This window comes from Zychaea mexicana, assembly GCF_025766255.1.
Source record: "Zychaea mexicana strain RSA 1403 chromosome Unknown BDB00scaffold_6, whole genome shotgun sequence".
NCBI classification, from domain to species: domain Eukaryota; kingdom Fungi; phylum Mucoromycota; class Mucoromycetes; order Mucorales; family Lichtheimiaceae; genus Zychaea; species Zychaea mexicana.
In genome coordinates, this window is record NW_026516669.1 from 383,574 (window position 1) to 410,914 (window position 27,341).

Here is a 27,341-nt window from a genome sequence, read left to right on the forward strand (position 1 = left end):
AATCAACAGGTTACTTTTAATTAGATAAAAGTGGGTGAAGGGATGTTTCTTTAGCTAAATGCATTAGGTTGTAACTTTTTCATGATCCAATGTGTTCGAAGGGAGTAGTAATGAACGGGGATAATAGTAGCTTGAGCGCAAGAAACCACGAGAAAAAAAAAGAGCCGGCACTAGGTGCAATACTTACAATTGTGGATAACGTACATTTAGTGAAAAATACAATTATTATTCCCGGTTTTACAAACCTGCGGTCTCTCCTCTTTCTCTACATCAGATAGCGTGATGACTCGTAATTTGTGTTGAGCCCTGCTAGGGCTATAGTATGTGGCATAGTCCTACTATGAGAAATATTACATGATCTTATTAGTGCGTCCTTGTGTGAACCTGCGGTGAGCGTCATCATGTTTCTTGTAAGCGTAATGCGTTGTCGTTGCTAATACCGCATTTGGAAGTGTTAGTGGACGTGTATACGAGAGACAGGTAGACAGAGCGAGAGAGAGAGGGAATATAGCATGGACAGCAGCCCCTGTGCCTATAATTTCACTATATTATTCCAAACTGCCTTTATTTTTCCCTTCCTTCTCAACATTTCTTCTTTGTCAACTACTCTTTTCTAATAATATACACACTCTTTCTTCTTGTCGTTCCTTCACACCTCTTTCTCTTTCCTTTCTCCATCCGCTCTTTATTCTTTCTCACATTATCTTCTTCAGCACTGCCTTCCTCAATAAAACAGAACAAGAGGCATATTAGTCACTGCGAAAGATAGTCCGTAGAGAAAAAAGCACCATCGCCACCTATACACACATCTGTCTTCCAATCGTTCCTTTCTATTTTCTTATATCCGACGACAATAATAACAACAACAACAACAGCAACACTAAAGTAATATGCTCGCTGGTACACCGGACATGTTTTTCGAAAAGGAGTCTCCAAAGAGGACACCGTCCTCGACACCATCGCCTCAGCCCTTAAACAACGACCATCCTCATCATTATCATCATCAGCACCACCAACAACCCCATCCTCACACCCACCAAGGGATGCTTGTATCTGGCTCGTCCTCTGCAGCCTCACTCTCTTCGTCATCAACATTTTCATCGGTCGTCTCATCAGCAACTGCGGTAGCAGCAGCAGCAGGAAACAAACACAGCCATTTGGCTGCACCATCCGCGGTCATCGCCACTACGACTTTGCCATCGTCGAGTTTAAATTCCGTCGACGGTCAAAAACAGCAGCAGCACACTAAAGACCAAAAGCGGCCAAGGCAGTATAACAAAAAAGACTCTACAAATCTTCTTCCTGCCCAAGGAAAAGACAAAGAAGAGGTACAATCCTACTTGTTAAGTTATACTACATTTGATAACTTTAGTTAGAGCTAAGCAATAACTCTCCCTCTTTCTTTATCTTCTTAATAGCAAGTATGGCCACCTGATGTAGAATCGGCCTTTGTTGAAGGTAAAAAAAAATAGCTTTGTGTGTGCATCACACCTTCCCCTTGCTTTTCTCTCTGCGACTTGTATAGCTCATCAGTATGATTTGTGTCTGTAGCATTAGAGACGATTCCCAAACTGGGAAGGAGGAAGATCCTTGTCAACGGCAAACCATGTGGTAAGCGTTGCGCACACCCAGTCGCGCACTATTCCTATTTTCTTCTATTAGTTGTTTACACTTACTTTCCTCATGCTATTCTAGGTCGCAACGAGTTGATCTCTGATTTCATTTTGCGTAAGACTGGCAAAAACCGTACGCGCAAACAAGTCTCGTCGCACATTCAAGTGCTTAAAAACACACGTAAAGGCGACCCACACTGTACGTGCTCTTCAAAGACCACACAAGTCGACAGCAGCAAACTGTTTTCACTAACTTCCCGTAAATATTTACTTACATAGTTATGCGACTTTTGACGGACTCTGCAACAGATGCTGACGATGAAACTGCAGTGGTAGCAGCAGCAGCAGCCGGAGCTGTTAGCAACGGCAGCACGAATCGCACCAAATCCGGCAAAAATTACGTACAAAAGCAACGGCGTCAACAACAGCAACAAAGCAATCGCATGACAGGCGGATTAGTAGCCAGTGCATCTTCAGCCAATCCCCTATCGACAGAATCATCAGGTGAAGATTTGTCTATGAGCGACTCGTCGTCGCCGTCGCATGCCGACTATGTACTTGATATGATGTACGGTAGCAATGGTGATCTTCAACAGCACCAGCAAGTACCACAACAACAGCTTCAACAACAACAGCAGCATCATAATGTGCTGCAGCAACAGCAGCAGCAGCAGCAGCAGCCAAACATGCTCTCATCCATGGTGGATATGAAAGAGCTGTACGATCCTGCCCTGCAGCACCCACTCTTTGGCGGCGTCCAAGATTACCTGCAGCCCTTTACAGAAACACCACCTAGCAGCGGCCAGTTGTCATCAGTAATGGACGCATCACCTTTTGGTATGATGGACTTCGACGATGCCTTTTCTTCAGGCATATCTTTCAACGATCCATTTGTTATGGGCGCCGAGTCGTCTTCATCGACTACTCACACGATAGACCAATACTCATCGTCTGTAAATCCAATCATCACCGACAACGACGAAGATATGCTTGACAACAGCAATAACCATAGCAGCAGCATTAGCAACGGCAGCGGTAAGCTGGTAAATCCGTTGGTTCCCATGGCAACCGATACCCCCAACAATATCGAAACGTCACAAAGCAAACGCAAAATGAACATCCGTACAGCGTCTCAGCCGGCTCTCGTTTATTCGTCATCCTCATCTACTTCGTCATCGTCATCCGCCCAAAGTCTTACGTCAAGAAAGCGTATCATGGGCCAATTTGGACAGACCACCAAGCGAAAGACCTCCGGCAATGTTGCAGTTCAACAACGAGCCATGTCGGCGGGCGATCTCTCGGTCATGATGAAAGAATTGGAAAGCCCGCCGTTTCCGCTTTGGCCCAACCATATATGCCTGTATCTGGATTACTCGTTGCCTTATGATACGTCCACAACGTATTCGCATAATCTGGCGCTGCTGCAGCATTGCTACCCAAACTGTTTGTCGACAGTGGAAGCCGATTGCATTGCAAAACAAAAATGTCCGCCGCTTGCTGATATCGTTGCCAGAGAACCTTCCTGCATCGTATTGTTGGCCAAGGTAAAGTTTTACCAATACATCACGGCACCGACATCAACTTTGTACTAAAAGCTATCTTTGTGTGTCCACAGACAAAACTGGACCTGAACCTGAACATATCCGACTTTGTTTTCAGCAACAGATGCTACTTTGAGTCGCGCGAACGCAAGACGATTGAATGCACAACCACTATTTATTCGTTTGGTAACGTTGTACTGGAGTCTAAAGAAATCCAACACGGACTATTGCTAGACCAAGGCAAATACGTGTACAGTTTCGTGTATGTGAACCAGTTCTTTGATGCTTTTATGAAAGGCATTCGGTCTTTGCAAAGTTACGAAGAAATTGATATCGCTATTCGAAATCTGTGCATCGTGCAGGTAAGATAATACATTGTTATGTCCTTTTTCTACAATGTTCGATGTGTGACTAAATCAAATAACTATTTAGGTGTTCGATGACATTGAAGAGAAGTATGGCTCCTCTGCAACATCCTTTAACCAACCCTGGGATACACAACAACAAAAAGAACAACCAGCAGCACCAACAACAGCAGAAACATCACAAGCGACCTCATCGTCATCACCGTCTTCTCCGCAGCTCGTCATGGTCTATGACTTTGAACGAGGCCACGGAAACATTGCCATTTCGGCGGTGGGTGATGCAGCGACCACATCCAAGCTGGGTATTGGCCGTGGATTCGATTTCCTGGACGACATGTAAAATCAACAACCCCTTTCTTTTTTTAGCTATGTCTCATTATGCTTGCACCCCACGCATAAATATACACACACACACAGCGCACATAACCCAACGTACATACACACACAATCCATAATCTACACTTCACACTTTACAACCCACTCACTTACAAACACTTTATCACACACACAAATTGCACAAACAACATACACATTACAACATTTTCTTTCTAAAAAGAGAGAGTTAATTATTCTTCTTATTTACTCCTCCCTTTTTCTGACATTCGCTGAAAAAGGCAAAATGACTCAATATATGACCTCCCAAGGAATGTATTATGTTTTAATATAACTTTCTTTTACAACGTATCATCTGTCACTTTCACATTGTTTCGCACAATACTCGATCATGCACCATCCCACGCCACACCACACAGAGCAAAAGGGGTAGCTTTACGTAAAGTTTAAACAGAAGAAGAGAGATACTCTTTTGCAAATTAAGTGTAAAGTTATGTAGACAAAAAAAGAGAGAGTTGGAGATAGAGATAGATAGAGAGGACATTCCATATACAAAATTGATGACTATAGCTATTTACAAAAGGAAGGAGATGGAGGAGGAGGAGGATGGTAACAAAAGAGAATAGGCGGGATCGGTTGGTCGACTTAAAATGGTATCTTTTCCTGACAGGAAGGGGCGGATATATATAAACAAAACAAACAAAAATCCATCATTCTACAATGATGATAAGGCTGCAGAAGCACTGATCACACACGCGACTCCATTGCGCTGGTGCGGACGGTGTAGCAAACAGAGGCAGCCTGTTTGAGCTATGACGTTGACAGATTATTTTGCCGCATCTATTTTGGCCGTCATTGATGGCTTCTTTTAGTAACTATAACTTTCACACGCACAGAGAGAGAACAAGGAGCAATGTCATACCTTCTACAATGATGCTTTCTTTGGAACAACGTAAACTGCGTAGGACAGCGCCTATTTTCCGAGCGTTCGAATTGACATTGATCTGCTAGTTGATCGGGAACCCAATGGGCACGGGGTATCAAGCGAAAGCGTGTCTTGCGGTCTTCTGGTCGCAGATGCAATAGGTAATGATGATGATGAAACTGAGTATGACGGATCGAGTGCGACTGATAAGTGGAGCTCTATAATCATGTCTGAGTAAAGGAAGATATCACACACTAGATCCATATACTAACCTGTTGGTAGGCTGTTGATTGATGATGATATTCATCCACAGTGGTCGTGCCTGACCCTGCAATCATCATTTCGATACCACGCAGGCGACCTTCGAAAGTATGAATAATGTGACCCGTACCGACCCCACCACCTACAAACATGCCGACCTCCCAGCGCATCCTGTGCACCAAATCATCCTTGGACTCGATGCCCAGAATATCCGCTATTGCCCGGCGGAAATTCCACGACTCGTTGTTGACGCTGCTTCTTTCGTCTGCTGCACTGTATGCATCACCATCATCATCTTCGTCCGGCTGCTGTTCAAGCTCCTGCTGCTGTGAATTGAGTTGCTCCATTTTCATTTCCAAATCGGCAGTCAGTTCCTCGAGTGTGTCGATCATTAACAACTGCTGCTTAGCAACCTCCTGACACTCGCGTATCCGCTCTTCGTAAGCCTTTTCGCGTTCGCGGTATTGCTCCTGTACGGTCTGTTCGGCCACCAGCAGCTCTCGTACCCGCCCTTCGGTCCCGAGCAGCTCAGTGGATAGAGACTCGAGCCCCTCGGACTGGGTAATACACGACGAGACGAGCTCGAGAAACTGCGAGCGCCACTCTGCGGATGATGAATTCGCCAGGTCACACGAAGACGCGATCGACGCTGTCTCGGACAGCTCATCCAATCGGGAATTGATAAGAGAGTTTGTTGTGAGAAACAAGGCCGTCAAATTCGGGCTGGTCGGAGGTGCCAGTCCGTGATTGGCATTGTGATCAAACAACGCATCGTCCTCCTCTTCCTCCTCGTTGCCTTGGACGTAATTGTTATTACTGTTGAGTAACATGTCCTCTGCAAAATCGTCGTCCGTGCGCAGATGAGACCACACATCCTCTTTTTGTTCGCCATGGCGTTGCAGCTGGTCTACCGTGGGTGCTGGTGGAGGTGGCGGTGGTGAGTTTAGCGCTTCATTTTCATCATCGTTCTCATCAGCGTCGTCCTCGTCGTTTGCTTGGCTGTCGTTTGCTTTTCTCTGCTTGTGATGCAGCATAAACTCAACCGACCCGTGCGACCGTATGCGGCGATGACCTAGCAAGCTGGATTTCTTATTTTGATGGTCGATAGACGTGCTCATCCGGCGCTCACGTCGTTCGGACAGTTCATCTTGAAATAGTTCCTGGACGTGAAACTCCTGCATCGTCCGCGTGATCCCCGTGATCTTGGCCCGCAAGATTTCAAACGCATCGATATGAGGGTCCCACATCCTATGCTGCTCCTTGTCCACAACTTGTTCCTGCAAGCGGCTGGTGATACTGTCGTAACGCTGCTGTGTTTGTGTAGACGATTTCGTCAAGCGCGGCTCAACGGGCACAGAGATAGCCTTTTGCCTCCGCAATGTGCCTTCCCCAATACTTCCTCGGCGCTTCTTCTTGGCCATCCGAATGGCCCGCATGAACCTGCTGCTGTTGTTCATTGGCGTAAAGCCGCCCAACGACGGCGGCTCAGCGTCGGTGGATAAAAGCGAGCTGAAAGACCGAGTGTGCATGGACCCCAACTCGTCGTCGTTTTTGCCGTCGTGGTCGTTATAGTCAGGAAAGGGAGGGGGCAAGGCGGCAGTATTACTAGTCAAAGTGGGAGAAATGGCGGTGGTGGCAGTTGTGGCAGTAGAGGAAGCAAAAGAAGAGTCAAAGAAGCGCGATGGGGTCGATGATGGCTGCACTATTATCTTGTCTGTCGGCGGAGGTCCCGTGATGCAGGTGGTGCTTGCATGCTCTCTGCTGTTGTTGTTGTTGTTGTTGGTGCTGCTACTCCTGCTGCTGCTGCTGCTGCTGTTTGTTGACATTAGTTGATCTGTTTTGTCGCTGGCGTCTGACACAAAGATCGCTGGTGAATTGTGGGTCAAATCTGGCAAGATCTTGAGGCCATTCACACACGAGACATTCTGGTCAACATCAAAAGTCAATCTCGAGGTTTCGTCTATTGGGACATTTCGACGGGAAGAGAAAAAAAAAGAACACATACTATGAATGTTGAATCGTTGGAATCGAGCGGCGGCGGCAGCGGCGGTCGCGGCTGCACGGATAAATGTTGCATTGTTTATGTTTTTCTGCTGTACACAGCTCTCTTCGGGTGTGCAGCTGTGTCGCTTTTACTCTGGCTTTAGTTCAACACACACACTTGCAAAAGAAGAAAAAAGGCCAGAAGGAGGGAGCAGAAAGGGGGGTTTGGAAGAAAAAGGTTAAGTAGAACGGGAATTTTTTTAGGGAACTCGTGGGCAGGTGCGTGCGTGTCGTCTTGAAAGACCCGTGGTGGGGAACGAGAACAATAAGAGGACCGCCAAGGCTTCAGCATTTGGTTGGTCTTGACCTATTCTGTAGAAGAGCATGTGGCACACGTTTTCCCAATAACCCCCTCTCTTACGTCTGCGCCCGAGTTGGACGTACACGAATGCCACACCCTCTGCCCTTGTGCACCCAAACCTCTTTGCCTTGCCACAGGCTCCTTTCTTTAAAGATTTTCTATCGCTGCATCGGTGCTCGCTTAAGCAACAATGCTTGCCGATGTTGGGTAGAAGAAACGTGGCGTACAATGCACCTAAATCTCAGACTGTGCTACCTTAATTTGCCAAATTAAAAGATCAGGGTGGCTTTCAATCAAAAGAACAATTGCCGATGAACCAAGTTTATTAGGATGCTCTAAATTTGAGACGCAAAGTAGTTCTCACGATGCACTTTTTGTTCCTCAGCTAATCACTTGAAGCAAATTTGTTCCAGCCACGATCAACAAGTGCTTCTTCTTTTGCTTCGTACCGTGATGCTTGTCGCCGTGGATCTCCCCAGTCTCCTCGGCAACCGGCAAATTGCCAATAATGCTGTAGTCTAAACAAATTAAGCTTTTCTGAGGTTAGTTTCCACCTTGCATGATGTTAACATTACCAAATCCGTATTATTCTGGCTTCATCGCAAGAGCCAGTTGTGATACGTATAAATTACTGTTGCTACTTTTAGAAGAGAGCCAAGTCTATAAACTTATGCAACAGCAATGAAGCTATCAATATGCTAAAAGTAATTTGAAATTGCTGGATGATGAAATTGGTTCACTAATGCATTATTGGTCGTTTGAACTGCTTGATTAACGTTCTCGTATTTGTATGGATATATCCCCTATGTTTATGTCTGCATAAATGCAAAGAGTAAGGCGTCTATTACATAAAGTGCCATCCAAATATTCTTTTTTCGACTTTGCAGAGAAGCGTATGTTCTTCCATAAATGATCATTCTTATCGTCTGTTCAACCTTGAGCGTTCGCGGCCGTGCTAGGTACAACATTTGCAGCTCTGACCACCCACTTTCCTTCTGCATTATTACATGCGTGCTTAATTTAGTACACTATATTTACCGTACCACATACATTAGATTATACTCCACAGCAGCATAAACAGTTGGCTACTTCAATAGTGTCACTCGTACCAACAAACCAATTTTTAACTTCTTATTGATTCTGTTAACGGGAGTTAGCATTCTAGCTTATTTACGTGGTTTAGCTATTTGCTGGCATTTTTATTCCCTACAGTATAATAAAAGTGTTCTTAAGAGAGACAAGAAAGACACGTGCAGTCTTTTACTATTAATAAGTGAGTTGATTTTCTTGTAGCCTTTTATGAGAATTATTGAAATAAGAGCCAAGAAGTAGGAGAAACGGACACAGATAATGGACTCCTATTCGTACATCACTCTGTTAGTGAAGGTTAGGAGGAGCGCTGAGAAGAAGACTTTGGTGTGATAGATAAGAAAATAACCAGAAGAATGGGAAGCTTGTAAAATGGACCACTCAAAGTAAATATGCCAACAACCGACATTTCTTCGGATTTGACTATTTAGCATGCCCGTTATCATTATGTGATACTGCTGCTCTATGTGCCAATTTCACATTTGTTACAATTTGAATCACCCTGTCTTTATTACATTTCAATGATGTGTACATCGGAGAACTGGAGGGCTGTTCTGCGACGCCATATAATGATCTGATTTGCAGTTAGTGAGATAGCTATCGGAGGTTTTAGAAAGACTCTGACATGGTTTACTTACGGCGCTGTTGCTCTTCCTTGATGTAAGTTAATCAAGTAATAGCTCCTGACAAAGGAAATCTATATTACACTTTACCTTCAAATCGACGAGCTTATTTGATCCACCATACACATGCGTTAAATACGTGCATACACGATTACTTAACGGACATTAGAGATTGTCACACGTTTGCCAAAATATGATATGTCGGACATGTAGTGAAACTTACGTTACGTGCAGACAATGCTTTTGAATTTATCATATACTGCATGCAATGTCATTTACCACGCTCATATTATAAAGGAATAAAAGTCAATGAAATTGATGGATTAAAGTGGTGGAGAATGGAAACAGAAAACAACTTTTGTAGAAATTAAAGTTGTTCTATTATCATACATAGTGTCTTGTTCGTTCCAATGAGTGAAAGGTCTTCAAAAATCCAAGCGGTCGGGACCGAACCGCCAACAATTGATTTGCGAAATCTCTTCACTTGCCCAATTGAGCTCGCGCGTTTTTCGGCATTTGCACAGATACGTATATTCTACGTTCGCCAGCAATAAGCGTCATAGGTCAATAGAAGACGTTGATAAGCAAACATCCAACTGGTATATCAACGTAATGGTAACATACCTGCAGATGTCAAAGTCTAGATACGATAGCACCAGGTAGTAAAGCAAAATTGTTTGAAGTTTTGACAAGGTGGTACATAGGAAAATAGCGGGTCAAATAATAGAGTTGGGCACTTGGCGATGTCAACATGACGAGGATACCACAAACTACATGTTCTTCAACGCCAATAGGTTTAACATAATATGTAATTGTTTGCCTATAAGGACAGAGCCGTTTTCTTAGCGTTGGCATCCTTCCTTTGGTTGCGTCACTAAGAACATTTCTTTGCTAACCATTTGTAAAAATGCATTAGTCTGGTTTGGCATTCTTATACTGGGTGTTGAGCCCACGTATATTCACAATGCGAACAAGAAAAGTTAATCCCGTTTAACGAGCCCTTGATCCAAAATGATAGTGGATATACGAGTCTTCACTTCTTCGATTGACATTAACCACTGATTTTCTTATTGATGAAAGAATGGAGGAAGAGTTATTGGTACCATAATACAGTTAAACCTCAGCGCTACTATCCCCATTCAGCCTACAATTAAGCACCTTGTTTATCAATACTTTCGACTTAACTTTCATGAGATACTACGTTTGCAACAATAAAGTCTGAACTGCTCTCTAGTTTTAATCCAACACGTAAAAAGTCGAGTGCTGTAGTCTACATTTTACACCAATTTTGTAAGAGTGCCGTAAAACTATATGTTATGTAATTTGTTAAATGGTACCGTAACAGCAAATATCCTTTTCACGACATACAGAAGTATACGTTTGCAGTCTTTTACCTACAGAGGCGCATTGTGCACACAAGTTATGCACATCTGGGCTGACTATAGATAATCCGTCATAGAGCTCTAAACTCCGAAGAATTGTATGGTGAAAATCGGTACCGCTGAAGTGTCGCGTGATCGACGGTGATATCATTCATTGCACTACGCACATAATCAGCACCCGAGTCATATATGACTCTCACAGATTATGTGTTGAAGTCCTGCGAAAAATCCCTCTTCTTTAACTTTACTTATCGTAGATCAATATCTCAAGTTTCAGTGGTTTGCGCTTGGCGAAGTAGTGTTTCCTGTATTGATAGCATTCACTTGATACCTAAAAATTCTTTAAATGCCTAAGATAAAGTGAAGTCGCTTTTGGTACCTTGTCCTAGTCTGGATTATCTTTTGATTCTCGCGTAGCGTGGTATTGGTAGAGAATAAAGAAATGTTCTACTTGAGCTCTCGTGTGATTTCCTGATTATGGCAATCCCAGTGTTGTTCGAACCGCTTGTCCGTTATCTTTCTAAAGATCATCACACTTTTGTTGACTCGCTTATCACCACTTGTGATCTTTCACCGCAGCTGATTCTCAAATGTCTGTTGGGTTCACCACAGGAAAGGTTTTATTGAAAACGTTATTTCCAAAAGGATGACCGCTCAAAAGAGCAGACAATGTCTCCTACGATAATATAGTTCGTCCCAAGACCGAGTTCTTCGTGATTCCTAAATGCTACTGCTTGCAAAGAAAAAAAAATAAGCAGCCGCTTCAGCACCCTTCTCTGCTTGTAGCTTTGATCTTTGCTTTTTCTTATTCTGTCCAAAGCCACTTTTTTTCTGTCTTTTTGTTTTGTTTTCTTTCTTTTGACGCCATTTGGGCACCGAAAAAAACGGCTTAGAAGGTCGCGTACTTCGGTGATAAAAGGTTATAAAGGAAATTATTGATCCCTTATGATGCTGGCTTGAAAGTACTCCCCTTCCATCTGTCGAAATCCTCGAGTAGATCGTGTACTGATCCACATCTTCTAAATGTTTTGGAGGTCAATATATTGGTGTTGTTTGCTTGGTGTTAAATTTTAATTTACAAAAAATGATGCCTCTTGGCTAAGTAAATGGTATTGCTGAAACACCACTCGGGAACAACGCTCGTCATTATATGTAACTGGTGTAGGAAAGCTTCTTTTGCAATAGAAAATGTTTTTTTTTGGTTAATCGAAAGTGTAAGGCATTCCTGCATGGGCTAGTTGTAAAGTTGTCAGCTATAAGATAAATTAAGTGGACAATCCAACAAAGTGTTTTTCTTTGTGCATCATGATATATAAGCGCAAACCTTTAATGACCCGAAGAGATCAGTCTACTAAACAATCGCATGTGCACAGATTGAGCTTTTACTTTTCCAAAATGTTCAAGCTATGCTGGTTTGTATGGTATTTATCATCTCACTTTAAAGCCTGTAGCGTTCCGAGTGTAAGCATACTTAAGAGCTTACTCATTCATAAATTCATGGTATACATGTAATGTTGTGCACGAACGTATTATGTAGCTGTTGAAATTGCCGTAGTAATGTATTTCGATAACGCGCAACATGCGGACATCAGATGCAAATCAAAGGGGTAACATACATATTTGATGGTAAAGGGGAACTTGACAAGATTCATTGTATGAGGTACCGACAGAAAAATGAAACTGTGCAATAAACGATAGATGAACTATAACAAAGGAACATGACATACTATAGTAGGAAAGTACGATCGCAACTGGTTATAGTATGTAATAGTTACTCTAAGGTAAATGACAGCGAATATGACCAGTGGATAGCTACTGTCATACACGAGTAACTTCTAACTACAGCGTAGCTTGTTTGCGGTTTTTAAAGATGGGAGGATTTTCAGGGCGATCTTTTTACGAAAATCATCGGTGGCAAAATCACGTCAGGTTCCGCATCTGCTAATAAAGGCATCAAAGGAGAGATTTTAAACGTGCTGCAGTAGTATACATGCGCATGCTATTATTGGAAGCATATTAATTGGCCGTTGCAGCATGTTTCTCCTATGTGAAAATTAACATCACACCACTACATACTGAATTCTCATGGTATGCCTCGAATGAAAAGTGTAGCGCTGATCCAGTTGTTGAGTGCAAAGCAAAAACAAGGTCGGGTCCAAACTATCATTCTTATTATATTGGAGCCTAGTTTGTGAAGGGAACTTGTAATGCAGAGCTGTGCGCCCGTCCCCGACAGCAGAGATAAATGCAAAAGCAATATGGATAAATACATACATATCAGCAGCTTGGATGAACGTTTCGATACTCTGTCGGGTGCAGTACATATACATGGTTCAGGAGAAAGAGAAAGTGAATGGGAGCCTCGGAAAACTCGTATGAAACATTAAGACAGAAGCACCCGCATTGTCAATAGCCAATCGAGTTTAACAAAGAAGAAGAAGAAAAGAATGCAGATAGACTCCTCCTTTTTTTCTTAGGCATGCAGTGTGTGCTGTGATGCTGAGAGTTTGAGATACATTCCCGCGCTTTTTCGTGCTCTGTCTTCAACCAACTCTTCTTCGTCGGGACCTGTGGCCGAGTATGGATCGCACTACATATATTCGGCCCCTTCGTAATAAGCTGATGTATGCGGCCTACTGCAAAATCATGTACATGTATTGGACATGCTTGGGTGCATGAAAAGTGTCAAACTGCATACGAAAAGTAGTGACGATAAGGCCTGTGGCCACCTGTTGTACTTTCACATGGGATGGAGCATTAGCAAGCGATAAGAGTCTGATGTATTATTTGGCCCAGTGTGAAAGCCATCATCATGATACTATCACAGCAGGCCTTTTTTGATGAAAATGGTAGGAAGAAATGCTGCAGCGTGATGCAAGTAACGCTGGCATTGATAGATTTGTTTTGTACAGTAGCTATGCTAGCCTCACGGAATTTGTAGGGTGTTGCTATGATGTATGCGTGTATGTTATCACATACCGTACCACTATGTAGCGTTATTATTCACTCGATAAATAGTAGCAATACTAAGGAAATGTCGATTCTCGTATCACTTGGATCATGTAGTGTCATTACCAGACCCGCGATTGTTTAAAAAGTAGGTAGTAGATCAAACGAACAAGAAGGATACGTCGCAGAACTCCAGCTTTGGCTGCTTTGTGTCACGCAATGCAGCATCACCAGTGGCACCATCATCCGACATCAGTGACACGCGAAATAGAAAGCGATAGAAAATATCTAAAGAGTGTGCTATTGGTAAATACAATCGCGATCATTCTACTGCGCTTTTTCTTCCTTTGCTGATTAGTGACATGGCCAAAAAGCATGCCGGAGCGTCTTTTGGATCAGAAAACGTGTTTCCTGATCGTGTAACGTAAGCAGCATTACCACCGGACTCCATCAAGACGGGCTATGTAATGAAAAGCAAGAAATTGAGGATGTACAATGATGCACATGGAGCATATGCTGCTTGTTGAATTGATGTATTATGTCTCTCTATCTCCGTTCACCAAGCAGCATCTTCATCATCATCATAACAGTACGACCTAAACGAGCAAAAGAAAATTTGTTCGCGCGCTTTTTCAAATCATCGTAAGCATAGCGAGAATATCAAAGAAACAAAAAAAGAAGAGTTCTTGGCCTGCATTGCGCATCCTAAAACGTTTTAAAAACACAAACTTGTGAGGTTAAAGTCCTTTGACCCACTACTCGCTGATATCTGTAATGTTAGCAGCAGCAGCAGCAGCATAGGAGCACTTTTTCTTTGTTGTGACGCAGCAAGTTCCATGGAACTGCTGATCGCTTCCGACAAGGCACAGACATACAGGGTCATTTTCGCGATATAATCATCCGTTGTCAGCCCCGGATCAGTAGAAGGTGATGTCCATTTCTCTCCTTCCAACTTGATCACCAGTATGGGGCGGCGGCGTCGTCGAGAGGGAGAGGAAAAAGAGAAACGGCGGCGCTGTGGTGCTTTGATCCTCATTCTCAAAAAGTGCTCACATAGACACGATGGGAGTGTAGTGATACTAAGTGTTGACTGACGCCACCATCATGCATATCTCCTCACTCTAGATTATAGAGTCTCTCAGCCTGCTGATCCGACAAACAGAGAGTGAGAAATCGGGTGACTCCCAAAGTAAGGTGAGAGTGGTTTCATCAGCCGATTTTTGCAGCCCTCTGGATTTAAAAATAGCATGTGTTTAGAGTAATAGTTGTGCTGCGATAATAAAGAAAGACAACAACAGTCGTAAACAACAATAGGAGGTGGTTTCTTGACATAGCGAGGAGTCATCATTACCCACTAAGGACTACTACTACTACTACTATGTACTACTACTACTATGTACTACTACTACTATGTACTGCTGCCACCACCAACCCTCCTCAGTTTTAAAAGATCCAACTTTTTGTTCTTAGTACTGTAGGAACATACTTTATTTGAAAAAGGGGGATAGGCACTGTAGCCATTGTTCTGTGCTCTCTCTCACTCTCTCTCATAACTACTTGTTGCTGTCGTCGTGCAACCCACCTTGTCCCTTTTGTTGACGGGTGGTACCACAATGGGACGGAATCGCGTGAGCATGTCTGTGACGTATAACATAACATTACTGGTATGAACCAAACACCGCCTCATCGTACTGGAAGAGCTGCTGCTTCAGGTTGCTTACAGCATTAGTACCGGGCAGCAGTCAGCAATAGCGTCGTCTCTCACTCCCAACCCCAACCCCCCCACCTCTTCCTTCTCTCATTCATTCTTCCTCTACTCTGCCATTCCTCCCATACAATCCCCCCCCCAGAAAAACAAGAGGCACTGATTTCTTCTCCTCTGGTACATTGCCTTATATGGGAGACAGAGAGAAAGTATGAGAGCGTGTGTGTGTTTGTGTTTGTGTGTGTGTGTGTATATGGAAGGGGTGACGGGTTGGCTTGGGTTGGGTTGGGGGTGAGTTGGGATGGGCTGCTGCTGCTGCTGCTGTTGTTTTCTAATCCCCGTCAACTTATATAACCCTTCATTCACGCACACGATCATTTCTCTTTCCCTCTCTCTTTCTCTTCTCTTCTTTCACCATCGATACGGCCACCACTTCTACCTCTACTAGTGCCACTACTACTACTCCTACTACTACTACTACTACTACTACTACTACTACTGCTACAGCTAGTAATACTACCACTACACACTTCTTCTTTGTTGTCACCTTTTTCACCCACTCCCCCTTTATTCTCCAAAAAAGAAACAAGCATCCTTGATGGCTGATTTTATTTGCCTCGCAGTGGCATCACAATACCCTGAACATCTCACCACCAGTAGTGTGGAACCCTCAACTCCCACGACGACGACTTCATCTTCTTCTTTTCGACGTTCCTTGAACGCAGCCACCATCCTCGGCCGTCGACTCTCCAGATCGTCTGAATCTGCCCATCCCCACGAAACCAGCAACAACAGCAACGTTACCGCCACTACCACTACCAATACAACGAACAGCAGCGTCTCAATGCATGTCCGCATCGTTCCTAGCATTGATAATCCACGACGGAGTCTGATCTTTGACATTGTTGACCGCGAGCTCAAGGGGGGCTCTGTAGTCAAGATTGGCCGCTTCACAGATCGATCCGTGACGACGAACCATGTCTCATTCAAGAGCAAGGTTGTATCTCGCACCCACTGTGAAATTTGGGTGGATGCTGAAGATGGCAAAGTACGTTGTTGGTTACACACACACACACACACACACAATATCTCTCTCCTTCTTTTTCTTTTTTGCGCTTGTGTTACCCACATTCACACAACTCACATGATGTTCCTCTTCCTTTACACAGCTTTATGTACGAGATACCAAGTCATCCTCCGGGACATTTGTCAACCATGGACGACTCAGCGCAGCCAACCAGGAAAGTCGGCCTGTCGAAGTCCACGATGGCGACATTGTCCAGCTGGGTGTGGACTACCAAGGCGGCGTGGAAGAAATGTACAGAGCTGTCAAGATGCGCTTCGAACTGAACCGTCGCCCGCAGCCATTGATCCACTCGTCGGCACTCACACACATTGTAAAGAAGGAGGAGGATCACGGACACAGCAGTAGCGGTGGTGCCGTCGACGAATGCTGCATTTGTCTCTACGCCATGGCTCCTTTCCAGGCATTATTCATTGCCCCTTGCTGCCATAGCTATCACTTTAAATGCATACGGCCCCTTCTCGAAAGCTATCCTGGCTTCCAGTGTCCACTATGTCGCACCTATTCTGACTTGGAGGCGAGTGTTGAGGAGCCTGCCACACCGGTTACGGAGGATCAACCTCAACAGCAGCAGCTACAACACCACCACCAACAACAAGAAGAGGAGGAGGAGCAGCAGCAGCAGCAGGTTATTGCCGCTACTTCTACTCCACACGATGACATACAAGTCGAGGACCAACGTGAATCAGGAGACCTTCATCATCATCATCATCATCATCATCAATCTGAACAACAACAACAACCACTCCAAACAGAGCAGCATCACCGGGAAGAGCATGAGCAATCATCATTCCATCATCACAATCAAACAGACCCCTTGGACACCACCCTTGTGCTTTCACCCTCAAACCTGTCGGGAATCCTGTCAAACCCGTCGTCGCCATCAGGTACCGTATACTCTTTTATTTTTATTTTCCCAAAATCCCATTCTCGTAAACTCTGTTTCTTATTTTCACTTAAGAGAAGTTAAGGGGTGGGGGCATTCGCAACCCAAAAAAAAAAAAAGAGGTGTGAAAGTTTTGCTATGGAGAATGCTCATTTTGAGTTAAAACAAAAATAGGGCAAGATCATGAACAACATGCCCGTGCAATGGATCCAACCACCACCACCACCACACCAAACTCACGGCGAAACTCAGAACAACATCAACGACGCAACACGGCTACAAACTTTGTCGATAAGCTGAAAATGGCCTTTTCTTCTGCAGAAAAGCGAGCACAACAACAACAACAACAACAACAACAGCAGCAGCAGCAGCAGCAGCAAAAGCAGCACCGTCGATCCACAATAAGGCCATTGTCATATCCGAATCTCTGGCGACGGGACGATTCGGAGAACGAAGAAGATGAATCTGATGATCGGCCGCAGGCAGCTGGATCATCTCCCTCATCATCGTCATACGCTTCACCGTCGTCCAGTCCGCCGCATCCTTCTGCAGTCTTGCTAACGCGCACGCTGTCAGCGCAGGCCAGCAGTAACGGGCCAGCGGTGCATCTGGCTGACATAATCGAAGAGGCGTCAACATCGTCCGTACATGAGTTATCACGTCCTGTTACAATGAGCTAAAACGCACACAAAAGATAAAGCAGAAAAACTTGTCTTGATCCAAGCAACCCCCCTTCCTTCAGACCCAATTGTATCATATAATCCATTCACTATTGCTCCACACCACCCCCCTCCCTTCTCTCTTATTCATACTCGGCTGCTTCTCCTTCTTCTCCATATCTAATCTAAATCACCACACACCTCCTTCTTTTCCTTATCCTCCATATCCCCAATACGCTGTATTCACTCTATCTTCCTGACGTTTTGTGCTGGCCGTGCAAAATATAATCGCTTCTTCTTGGTTTGATATGCAGATATTCACATTTAAATAAGTAGTTAATTGTTTATATGTACATGCTGAGTTTCGAGCCTTTTGGAGGAGAGAGAGCTACTTGGTAGCTGTTGAGAGCAGTAGGTTCGGGGGGAAGAGGGTATGCAATATCACGTCTTTTTACTCTTTTTCCTTTGCCGCGTAGTTGGACCAGTTGGTAAGCTATCCGCACTGGTGATGGCAAACTCGTCCGCATGATCAAACGTCCGTTTCTTCATTGGATTCGCTTTCTTGTGGGCCTTGCCTGGCATACGCTCTTTCTTGGCTTCCTTCTTCTTCTGTCCTTTGCTTGTCTCTTGCAGGTTGGACGGCGCTTCACGTAGCGCAAATGACTTGGCCATATGACCCAGGTGGAGCTTCCTGACATGGAAGATGTGCTTTTCTGCACTAGCATGCGTTGCGTAAGCACGCATGCTGGACCAATAAGCTTTGCGCGCCAACAGGACATTCTGCAGTACATCCAATGTCTTTTTTTTTAAAATTCCTCTTCTAACAAAACACACTCACTACGCTCCCCGTCCTAACATCTTTTTTTTTTCCTTGATGCAGAAAAAATGAACTTACGTCTTGATTATGCAGCAAAAACTGTTCCATCTTGTTTTGCAGTTCCTGTGCAGGTGTGTGGAAATCCACTTTTGGCGTGAGTGTCGATAGGACAGCTTCAACGGTCACCGGTTCAGGAAACAGATCTTGTGCCTTGAGGATATCCAAATAATCCATTTCGCTGGGCAATAGGAACAGCGCTGCACTACCTGCCTTTCCCAGACGCGCTGTACGACCCACACGATGCACATAATCTTTCAGGTCGGTGGGAGGATCATACTGGATAATGCGGTCCACGTCCGGCATATCCAATCCTCGTGCAGCGACATCCGTACATAGCAGCACGCCTGAGGATGACTGGCTGAATTGCTGATAAGACCGTGTGCGTGATTTTTGGTCCATGTCGCCATGGAGTCGGTAGACGGGCACGTCGTTTAGCAACTGACTCACCAGGTAGCCAAGGTCGGGTTCATCATCGTCATCCGTCGTCGTCTTTGGTTTGTTCACCTTTTTGTTGCCCATGATCTTGTTCAGCGCCTTGTGCATAGCCTTGTTCTCATTCCCATCATCGCTTTCATCTTGCTCGCCATCGTCATTATCGTCGCCATCTTCTTGTTTGCCAGCATTCCCAAATAGGGCATAATGAAAATCCACAGAATCACAACAGGATAAAAACACAATGACCTTGCTGTTTTTTGACCTTTTCCGCTGTGCGTCCCAGAAGCAGGACCGGATCATGGCAGTCAATGTGACAAGCCGGAGCTTGGCCGGCGTGATTGTGTAGGTTTGTTTGAGCTGATTGGGCGTCGAGTATTTTTCCATCATCATATCGTCGTCATCCTTGTCCTGATCCGTATCCAAACTCTCCTTGACAGCGTTGCCACTCACAAAGACAGGTCGATCCAACGCCACACCAGCCAAATGCTTGACATCATCTCTCAACGTGGCCGAACAGAGGACGTTCTGTCGCTTGGCTGGCCAAAACTTGTGCTGTAATGCAGTGATGTACTTTGGATCCGTCTTTCCGTTCCGCTCATCCAATAGCTTCATAATCTTGGTCAATGTCTCTTCAAATCCAAGATCCAAAAGACGATCTGCTTCATCGAGAATAAGCCAACGTAGCTGTCGCACGTCAAAGCTCTTTGTATTCTCGAGATGATCCAATAGTCGACCAGGTGTGCTGACCAAGACATTGACACCTTTACGCAGGCGAGCCTTTTCCTTGTTTTTGTTTTCACCACCGATCAAAAGACCAGGTACGATCCAATGAAGTCGGCGTACGTCTTGTGATCTGGGGACGTTGACGAGTTTTTGGAGCACTTGCAAAACTTGCTGGGCCAATTCACGTGTGGGTGTCAGGATAATAGCGACGGTGCCAATAGCTCGATCGCCAAATCCGGCATAGTCACTGGTAATTGTGGATGCTGCAACAAGTCGGCTCACAACTGGGAGCAAGTATGTGAGAGTCTTGCCAGAGCCGGTTTCGGCTTGCACCACGACGTCCACGTCGTGATCTGGAATCGTCGCATCGCGGACAGTCCGTGATGGACCTAACAGTGTAGGAATCGCTTTGCGCTGGACGTTGGTGGGAACCTCAACTCCAAGTTTTGAGCTTAGTCCAGTGCAGAGATCGGGATCGATGCCCAAACCGGTGAACGTCGTACTGTCGGCGACAGGTGCATTGCTTGGAATATCGTTGACTTTCCTCTTGATATTTTTGGCAAGTGGTTGCCTAAATTCTGGATTCGCAGTGAAAATCGAAGAAACAACTTGATTTCTGCCATGAACAAACTTTTGTTGGAGTGATGTTCGTTCTAGATCAGACGAAGGGATCGATTCGCTTGTTGTTGTTGTTGTTGCTGTTGCTGCTGCTGCTGTTGTTGCTGGTGTTGTTGCTGGTGCTGCTGCTGCTGCTGTGCTTACAGGTGCTGCTGGTTTCTTGATCACTGGCGCTTGCTTTGCTACTGTCGCTTTCTTTGTTCCTGTAGAAGCGGTAGCAAGATTCTTCTTTCGAAAGGCAACACTTTGTGAGGTTTTGGAGGTATTGGGCTTACGGCTGCTAAAGTTGATCAGCAATCCATCGTCTTCAGCCATGATCTTAGAAAGGTTGTCAAATTTTTTTTTTTTTTTGGTGCGCTGTATCAGCGTCGACTTTTATTTCAAACTACGTTGTGGTGAAGCGAGTGGGGAGAAATATTCTTGGCACAGAAAGGCGGCGATTTTGATACGCTGTGCGATGTGTAGAGTGTGAGCCGGTATAAGTGGCTTGTCGTCAAGACAAAGGTCCAATGATGTTTCCAAATGCTATGTACAGCTGCAAAAACTATGCTACAGCTGTTGCAGTTTTGCCTGAAGACTTTCCCGGGATTTTGAGCTCCAATGCTTCTTGGCCATAATGTGATTTAAGGACGAAATGCACTGGGTTTCAAAACTCATTCTATATTAGATAGGTTCGGGCAATGATCAATGAATTATACAAAAAAAAGCAATGATCAAGACCCTCCGAGCATAGACTGGTTGAGTCACCCAACCGAGGGTTTCTTGAGACTAGATATGTATGAACCCGCATCCGTATACCTTCCCTACAAACTTTTTACTCCCAAGTAAGATATATACTTCTGTGTTGGCAATATCACACTACCCGTTCTTACCTTCCTTATCATAATTATGATACCGCAAGGAAGTGACTATAAGCCCAATGGCGCATATCACCTAGTCTTCCATATAATAAAAGCCAAAAAAACTATAAATTAGTAGATAGGTTTTCAACCTTGAAACCCCTTACTGGGCTAAACTAGTCGAGAGGATGCTTTGGAAGGTTCAAGCTGATAAAGCTGTCAAGTATCAACTTCAAGAACGATATTCAGCCCCCATCCCCTCAAACCTAAGTATAAATTGTATATTCCCTTGCCGGAAATGAATGACTTCCATAAAAACAGGATAAGTGCTGTTGCAATAACGACATTTCTCCAAAGCAGACGAGGCCTTATCACGTTTGCCAGCACTCAAATTGATTGTCAAGTCACCGCAAATTGCAAAACCAGCAAATATATATACTTGCTCAATCCTTCAAAAAGAAATTTGTTGCCAACGCGACCGCTCCAACACGACCTAAAATATAAACAACAAGCTTCCCTGATACCATAATTCACAGCAGCGGCAACAACAACAACACTACCAAGATAAGTTACAATTATCGATTTTGCGTCTATTTCAAGGCTTGGGACCGAGCGTTTTTGTTCGGCGATGATATCTACGTCAAATGCGCGAAGTGCAAGTTCGCATTAAGCAAATATTTACAATTAACAGATTCCGATAGCGGCTTGACTTTATCTCGTCACCCAGCTTGGTCGACAAATTGGACTACTATAAAGTACATGAGTGCTGAAGAAAAGTCCAACTGAAAAGACTCAACGCTCGATATAGACAAAGGAAGATACAAGCTAGAGAACAGCATACGCCTGAATTGTGGGTAACCCAAGCCCATTGCTTATCAAAAAAAGTGGATAGACCTTACATGTCTGTGGAACGCGAGTGTTTCCCGACGAAAAAGTAACATCCATGCAGACGCTACTCGAGTGCGTTCATATATCCCTTAAATCAAGTAATCTGCTTGGGATCGGACTCAAATGAAGCATCACCAGCCCAAAAGCAACAATTCTTTTACCGGCCATAGTCCGTACTAGTCTGGCTGGACCTCCGTCAACTTCGCTTTATCAACCCTAGCGAAACTGGGGGAAATCATGCTATGAAAACTTATGAGGGACCACTTTTAGTCATCATAATCTATCAAGCGGGATGCTACGTTGAATTGTATGAGGGTGACAGCCATGTTGTGTATGTCATTGGCCAGCATGCAATTACATCGTTCTTGGCCATTTGTGCGGACCACTAGGCATATCATGATAACGTCCTTTCCTCGCTACCCACGACTGAAATTGATGATGATGGCGAATTCAGTGAGTCAACTTATTTCAAGGTTTCCATGGTTATATGCTCTGCTGTGACACATCTATTTTGAGAACTTGAAAATGAAATCGGCTTCGGGAGCAACATTTGAACCGATGATATCAACAAGCACGGTATCATAGGGTGGATGAAGAAGACAACTGAATTAAAGAAGGGAAAGTATAACTGATGTCGTAAGTGTCTTCCGAAACATATAACAATTTTCGATGGTGTCCATACTTTTCAACACGTTGTATAATTCATATCATGTAAGAAAGCCCGCATCTGTATACTCATTTACTTACTATACAAGAGCTCAAACACAAATACATCCAAAATAACAATACTCCAAGATATGATGTTATTTAAACTCGTATATAAATTTGTGTCTTGCGCATAAACTTTGCCAATTAGCATCCCCAGCATGGTATATGCCACAACAGTGGATTTCTTCAGAATAGTATCATCACAGCAACTCGATAGCAACGACAAAGAGTAATTATGGAAGGCCGCTTTGACGTGATTGTTTGACACTGACAAAATTGTTACCTTAATTGATTCTGCATAGCTTCCTGAAGCTCGCTATTCTAAAGTTTTTGTGTTTCCTCCTTTTACTGTTAAACTTCAAGATGGCCGGTGGTTTTATGATCAGCAGTGCTGACGAAACGAATGGCGGCCACAATGCAGCATATAACGATAGCCATAGACTGTTTATGCAAACAATGCTCTCGCATCGGGTTTTGACGGAGGAGCAGGCTGAAGTGCTTTATACCAAAATTTGCCATTTGGTACAATGTAAGTTTCATTAATAAATTTTACTGCCTTGGCAACCATTGACGAATGTTAAACATTTTTTTTAGGTGAGCGTTCCGAATTTGCTGAATTCATTAGTGATATTAATGCCCAAATAAACGACATTGATCTTTCATTACGACGATCGCGTGATGAGCGTGATGGATCACCACTTGTCGGCTTGGTAAGCAAATCGGATTTCACTATTTAGTTTACACAATACCATTTCCTGCCAGGTTGCATACTTAGAAAGCTAATATTACGCGCTTTTGTCGTCATAGGTAAACACTAAAGAAGACGAAGTAGCCCAAATAGCAACCAAGTACACAGCAAGTGAAATCGCGTATTTCCGTCAAATGGTAAATTTTTTATTTTCGCGTCATGTACACGAAAAGTTTAATGTCTAACATTCACCTTCTCTCCGCTGTTGATAGCTCGAGCTAATTGTGATGGCAGACGACGAAAAAAACGCTGTGGGCTCCATGGCTGCTTTGAGACTGGGCCAATCCATGAAACCGCCCATGTCACAAAAGGATACACAAACACTGATCGACCGCTTGGTTGAAGACGGCTGGATCTGTCTCACACCCGACGGTTCTTCCTATACTGTTGATACACGCGGCATCTTAGAACTTCAAAATTATTTACGCGAGCAATACGGCGATGTGATCCAGGAGTGCGCGGTCTGTATGGGAGTCATTACTATGGGCGAACGCTGTGAACTGCAAAGCTGTAACGTTCGCATCCACCGACATTGTGCAGACACATACTTCAGAGGTGGCCAAATGTCTTGTCCTACATGTGAAACAGGATGGTCAAGAGCCAATACGTATGGACTCGGCTTGCCACTGTAAAAAGCACGACAAACACGCAAAAACACTCACCCACACATTCACTCTATAACCAACTCACATACAATGCATGTACAATCGCTTCGCTGCATCTTTCTTATTTTCTTTGTTATTCATGTTATCATTAAAAGGTGGAAAAAAGCGACAAGAGAATAATATATTTTTTTTCTATCGAATGTTTTTGTTTATTCTCTATGATTACGGACGTATTCGCGTACATAACTATCTACACTTGCTCGTACGTCCATATTAGGAATTAATCCATCCAGTCCATTTGGGATTTGCTGTTGGCAATCCTGACAAGCGAAATCGTTTTCTAGAAGATAACCACGGATGCACTCGTCACAAAAACTGGCGCCACAGCATGGGGTGATGGTTGCTTCACGAAAGGGACCCTCGCATATTGGACATTGAAGATGAGCAGGGATGGGGATTTCTTCAAACAGCTCCAGTAGATCGCCTGCTGTGGCAGTTCCTAGATTAATTGTCGCTGCTGACTTTGCTACATGCTTGTCCCATGTTGACCTAAATTGGGATGTATCGTTAGAAGTGCTCCTTTTCTAATATGTAACAATGAAAACTTACGAGTCTGCTTGGGCTACCACTAGATCACCTTTGGGAGTTACCATGAGACCGCCTGTGCCCGACTTTACTGCGTTCTTCGGTTCTTCAATAACTTTAAGGAAACTACGTGGGATGCCCGTTGTCCTCTTGATTCTAGGGTGCTTGTCGAACTCTTTGTCGCCATTGGTAGGGCATTGGTTGATATAGTGGCCTATAGTTTAGAATGTTAATTCTCGTTCTCGCAACTATCAGCTCTTCAAAAGCTACTTATTCTCATTTTTTTCTACCTTTCTGACCACACCGGTAACAAACATACGTTGGAGGAGGCACGCGCTGAGGTTGTTGTTGCTGGTTATTGTCTCCATTATTCTCACCATTTCCACCACTTCCACCACCATGGCCACCTCGCTGAGAATGATGATATCCTCCTCGACCTCGTCGCCAATCTCCACCTCTTGGTGTGAACGGAATGTATTGTTGTCTGTAATATGTGAATAAGTGAAAAGTGTTTTGTACTATTAAGTCGCATGCTTTGCATATACACTTTTCTTTTCTCTTTGGAATAAAAAAAAAGACATGGAGGAGACACGAGCAAACAAGGGAAAACGATGTACATAGAGGGTAAAAGAAGTGTATATTTTTCTTTTTCACTCTTTTAAAACAATATGATATGACAAGTATATGCGCACACGCACACAAAAACACATCCTCTCTTTATCCGTTTCTCTCTATGATCCCACATCCTCTTCCTTTTACCCAATCTCTTTTCCCGTTTATACCCGGAACACCAAAAAGCGAGAATAAAAACAAAACTTACTCTGCAAGCTTTTCTTGCATAGCACCCCATTGATCGGTCGTTTGTTGAAACATGGCCTGAATTCGTGCTTCTTCCGAGTCATCAGTAGGTGCTGGTCCCTGTGGTTGAGCATCTACTGTCTCTTCAAATTGCTGTTGCTGCTGCTGATGCTGTTGTTGTTGCTGCTGTTGCCGGTGACGATACTGCGGTGCATTCAATACCATGTTCCGACCACCTGCACCACCACCGGATCCAAACCGCTCTGCAGCTGGACCGGGAGGCCCTTTTAACATCCCCATACCACTCGATCCCATTCCTTTGCCATCCGCCGGTAATGCTCCTGATACATAACGTTGTGCTGTTCCTTTTCCCGGTCGCGATGCTGGCAATCGTCGTACTATGATTGAAGTATTTCTAGGCACCACAAAGACATCATCTTTGTATTCTATATATGTATACAAGATTCAGCACTCGGTTTCAAAGAAAAATAGAAGAAAAGCAGTGTACACATTTACGTAGGAAGTGTGCAATGTCAAATCAAACAACTTTAATGTTTTCATTTACCTTCATCGGTTTGTGCGTTATAGATGGCAAGATCAAAATCGGTGCCCTTGCCTAGCTTTTTTGCTCGAAGAATTTCACGTTTTACATCAAATACTGTGGCACCAGGGCCATCAAATGTGTATACATCGTAATCGGAATCTTTGGCTGCCTTAAATTTGTAATAGATAACTGACATTTTGTGGGTCGCGCAAGAATAGGAAGAAAAGTTTCTGCGTTGAGCAAGGCTTGAAAATTATTGTGGGCAAATGGCCAAAGTCCGCAAGTGCATTGGTTGGGTTGCCATGCTTGGTTTACTAAATAGCAGCCTGCGATGTAGAGATGAACCGTAGCGATCCTGATCAGTACGTTGCACTATCGATTCCGTGTCTCACGACTTTTAAACCGCAGCACTGACACAATGTTCTTGTTTGGCAGCATGGCATTGTTAACTACAAGCTTTAGCCCCAAATAGAGCCAGTATATCTTACAATTTCGATAGCAGCAAGCAAAACAAGTTCGGTTGGAGCAAACACTGCAGTAAAAATGGCACTGTCATGAAAATAAATATGAAGGGATGATTATACACAGTTGCAAACTCTCCATATTACCGAAGTAAAATGTTCAGTCGTTGCATTCTTGCCGCTTCCCGGTAGTACGTTAATTAGCAAGATATGCACTGTAACAACTATACTGTACTTACTAGGGTTCCTCAATTTACCTGCTATGCGAGTATCCGATTCGGTCTGAAAAATTGACATTTATTATGAATGCCAATCAGATACGGATTGACATGTTATTTCCGATCTGTGTATCGTATCAATCCGCAACTTCATGATAAACCTTTTATGTCTGGGTCCAGTATACCAATAAAAAAGGAATGCAGCGTATAATGATACACTTGGGAATTGTGAGCTGCCCTAGACTCTTCTCCTAGAAAGGTGTAGAAGCACATTTATTCTTTATTATAGCGAAAGCTTAATAATTTAATTGAGAATGATTAAGAAGTGACAGGATGATATTGGCATCACTTTCCTTTTGAACTTTATATACTGGCCAAGGGCAGTTGAAAGGTTAAACGCATCATTTTCCAAAAGAACATATCAGTTTCTGAACTACATATTTGCAATAGCTTTGTTTTCTGTAATCTGTATAACATTAGTACTACTCAAAAGTCACGATTTGCTCTGCTTTTATATTAGTACCTCTTCAAAAAG

At 43.9% G+C, this 27,341-nt stretch overlaps 6 protein-coding genes across 6 annotated transcripts; 3 read left to right on the forward strand and 3 right to left on the reverse strand.

Annotated features, from left to right (window-relative positions):
- Nucleotides 1–890: 890 nt before the first annotated feature.
- BDB00DRAFT_935767 (TEA/ATTS domain family-domain-containing protein) lies at nucleotides 891–4,037 on the forward strand (the record flags this gene model as incomplete). Its single annotated transcript, XM_053129203.1, has 8 exons — nucleotides 891–1,328; nucleotides 1,419–1,458; nucleotides 1,552–1,611; nucleotides 1,696–1,812; nucleotides 1,893–2,195; nucleotides 2,328–3,157; nucleotides 3,229–3,516; nucleotides 3,587–4,037. 8 exons carry the CDS (start codon nucleotides 891–893, stop codon nucleotides 3,857–3,859), a joined length of 2,349 nt encoding a protein of 782 aa, XP_052984397.1. The 3' UTR covers nucleotides 3,860–4,037.
- A 442-nt stretch (nucleotides 4,038–4,479) lies between these two features.
- On the reverse strand, nucleotides 4,480–7,333 carry BDB00DRAFT_500045 (uncharacterized protein). The gene is made up of 3 exons (XM_053117616.1): nucleotides 5,050–7,333; nucleotides 4,775–4,995; nucleotides 4,480–4,692 (listed from the first exon to the last, which is right to left on the reverse strand). Exons 1-3 carry the CDS (start codon nucleotides 7,039–7,041, stop codon nucleotides 4,563–4,565), a joined length of 2,343 nt encoding a protein of 780 aa, XP_052984398.1. The 5' UTR covers nucleotides 7,042–7,333; the 3' UTR covers nucleotides 4,480–4,562.
- Nucleotides 7,334–15,728: 8,395 nt separating this feature from the next.
- On the forward strand, nucleotides 15,729–17,400 carry BDB00DRAFT_784210 (uncharacterized protein; the record flags this gene model as incomplete). The annotated part of the gene is made up of 3 exons (XM_053120443.1): nucleotides 15,729–16,178; nucleotides 16,300–17,106; nucleotides 17,275–17,400. 3 exons carry the CDS (start codon nucleotides 15,729–15,731, stop codon nucleotides 17,398–17,400), a joined length of 1,383 nt encoding a protein of 460 aa, XP_052984399.1.
- Nucleotides 17,401–18,200: 800 nt separating this feature from the next.
- On the reverse strand, nucleotides 18,201–20,727 carry BDB00DRAFT_755583 (P-loop containing nucleoside triphosphate hydrolase protein; the record flags this gene model as incomplete). The annotated part of the gene is made up of 2 exons (XM_053118844.1): nucleotides 18,201–18,539; nucleotides 18,655–20,727. The coding sequence occupies 2 exons, from the start codon at nucleotides 20,725–20,727 to the stop codon at nucleotides 18,201–18,203; spliced, it is 2,412 nt and encodes an 803-aa protein (XP_052984400.1).
- A 2,389-nt stretch (nucleotides 20,728–23,116) lies between these two features.
- BDB00DRAFT_935770 (Nse1 non-SMC component of SMC5-6 complex-domain-containing protein) lies at nucleotides 23,117–24,380 on the forward strand. The gene is made up of 4 exons (XM_053129204.1): nucleotides 23,117–23,376; nucleotides 23,442–23,557; nucleotides 23,655–23,732; nucleotides 23,808–24,380. The coding sequence occupies exons 1-4, from the start codon at nucleotides 23,211–23,213 to the stop codon at nucleotides 24,225–24,227; spliced, it is 780 nt and encodes a 259-aa protein (XP_052984401.1). The 5' UTR covers nucleotides 23,117–23,210; the 3' UTR covers nucleotides 24,228–24,380.
- A 13-nt stretch (nucleotides 24,381–24,393) lies between these two features.
- On the reverse strand, nucleotides 24,394–26,361 carry BDB00DRAFT_801269 (DWNN domain-containing protein). Its single transcript, XM_053121849.1, has 5 exons — nucleotides 26,149–26,361; nucleotides 25,606–26,029; nucleotides 25,076–25,269; nucleotides 24,810–24,999; nucleotides 24,394–24,749 (listed from the first exon to the last, which is right to left on the reverse strand). Exons 1-5 carry the CDS (start codon nucleotides 26,321–26,323, stop codon nucleotides 24,410–24,412), a joined length of 1,323 nt encoding a protein of 440 aa, XP_052984402.1. The 5' UTR covers nucleotides 26,324–26,361; the 3' UTR covers nucleotides 24,394–24,409.
- Nucleotides 26,362–27,341: the final 980 nt, after the last annotated feature.

Coding starts and splice junctions, on each gene's coding strand:
- BDB00DRAFT_500045 (XM_053117616.1), bottom strand. CDS start 7,041: ATGTGTTCTTTTTTTTTCTCTTCCCGTCGAAATGTCCCAATAGACGAA. Junction 4,996..5,049: donor AATCAACAGCCTACCAACAG/GTTAGTATATGG, acceptor ACATGATTATAG/AGCTCCACTTATCAGTCGCA. Junction 4,693..4,774: donor AGAAAGCATCATTGTAGAAG/GTATGACATTGC, acceptor CGGCCAAAATAG/ATGCGGCAAAATAATCTGTC.
- BDB00DRAFT_935770 (XM_053129204.1), top strand. CDS start 23,211: ATGGCCGGTGGTTTTATGATCAGCAGTGCTGACGAAACGAATGGCGGC. Junction 23,558..23,654: donor GATCACCACTTGTCGGCTTG/GTAAGCAAATCG, acceptor TTGTCGTCATAG/GTAAACACTAAAGAAGACGA. Junction 23,733..23,807: donor TCGCGTATTTCCGTCAAATG/GTAAATTTTTTA, acceptor CGCTGTTGATAG/CTCGAGCTAATTGTGATGGC.
- BDB00DRAFT_801269 (XM_053121849.1), bottom strand. CDS start 26,323: ATGTCAGTTATCTATTACAAATTTAAGGCAGCCAAAGATTCCGATTAC. Junction 25,000..25,075: donor TTACCGGTGTGGTCAGAAAG/GTAGAAAAAAAT, acceptor TCTAAACTATAG/GCCACTATATCAACCAATGC. Junction 24,750..24,809: donor GTGGTAGCCCAAGCAGACTC/GTAAGTTTTCAT, acceptor ATCCCAATTTAG/GTCAACATGGGACAAGCATG.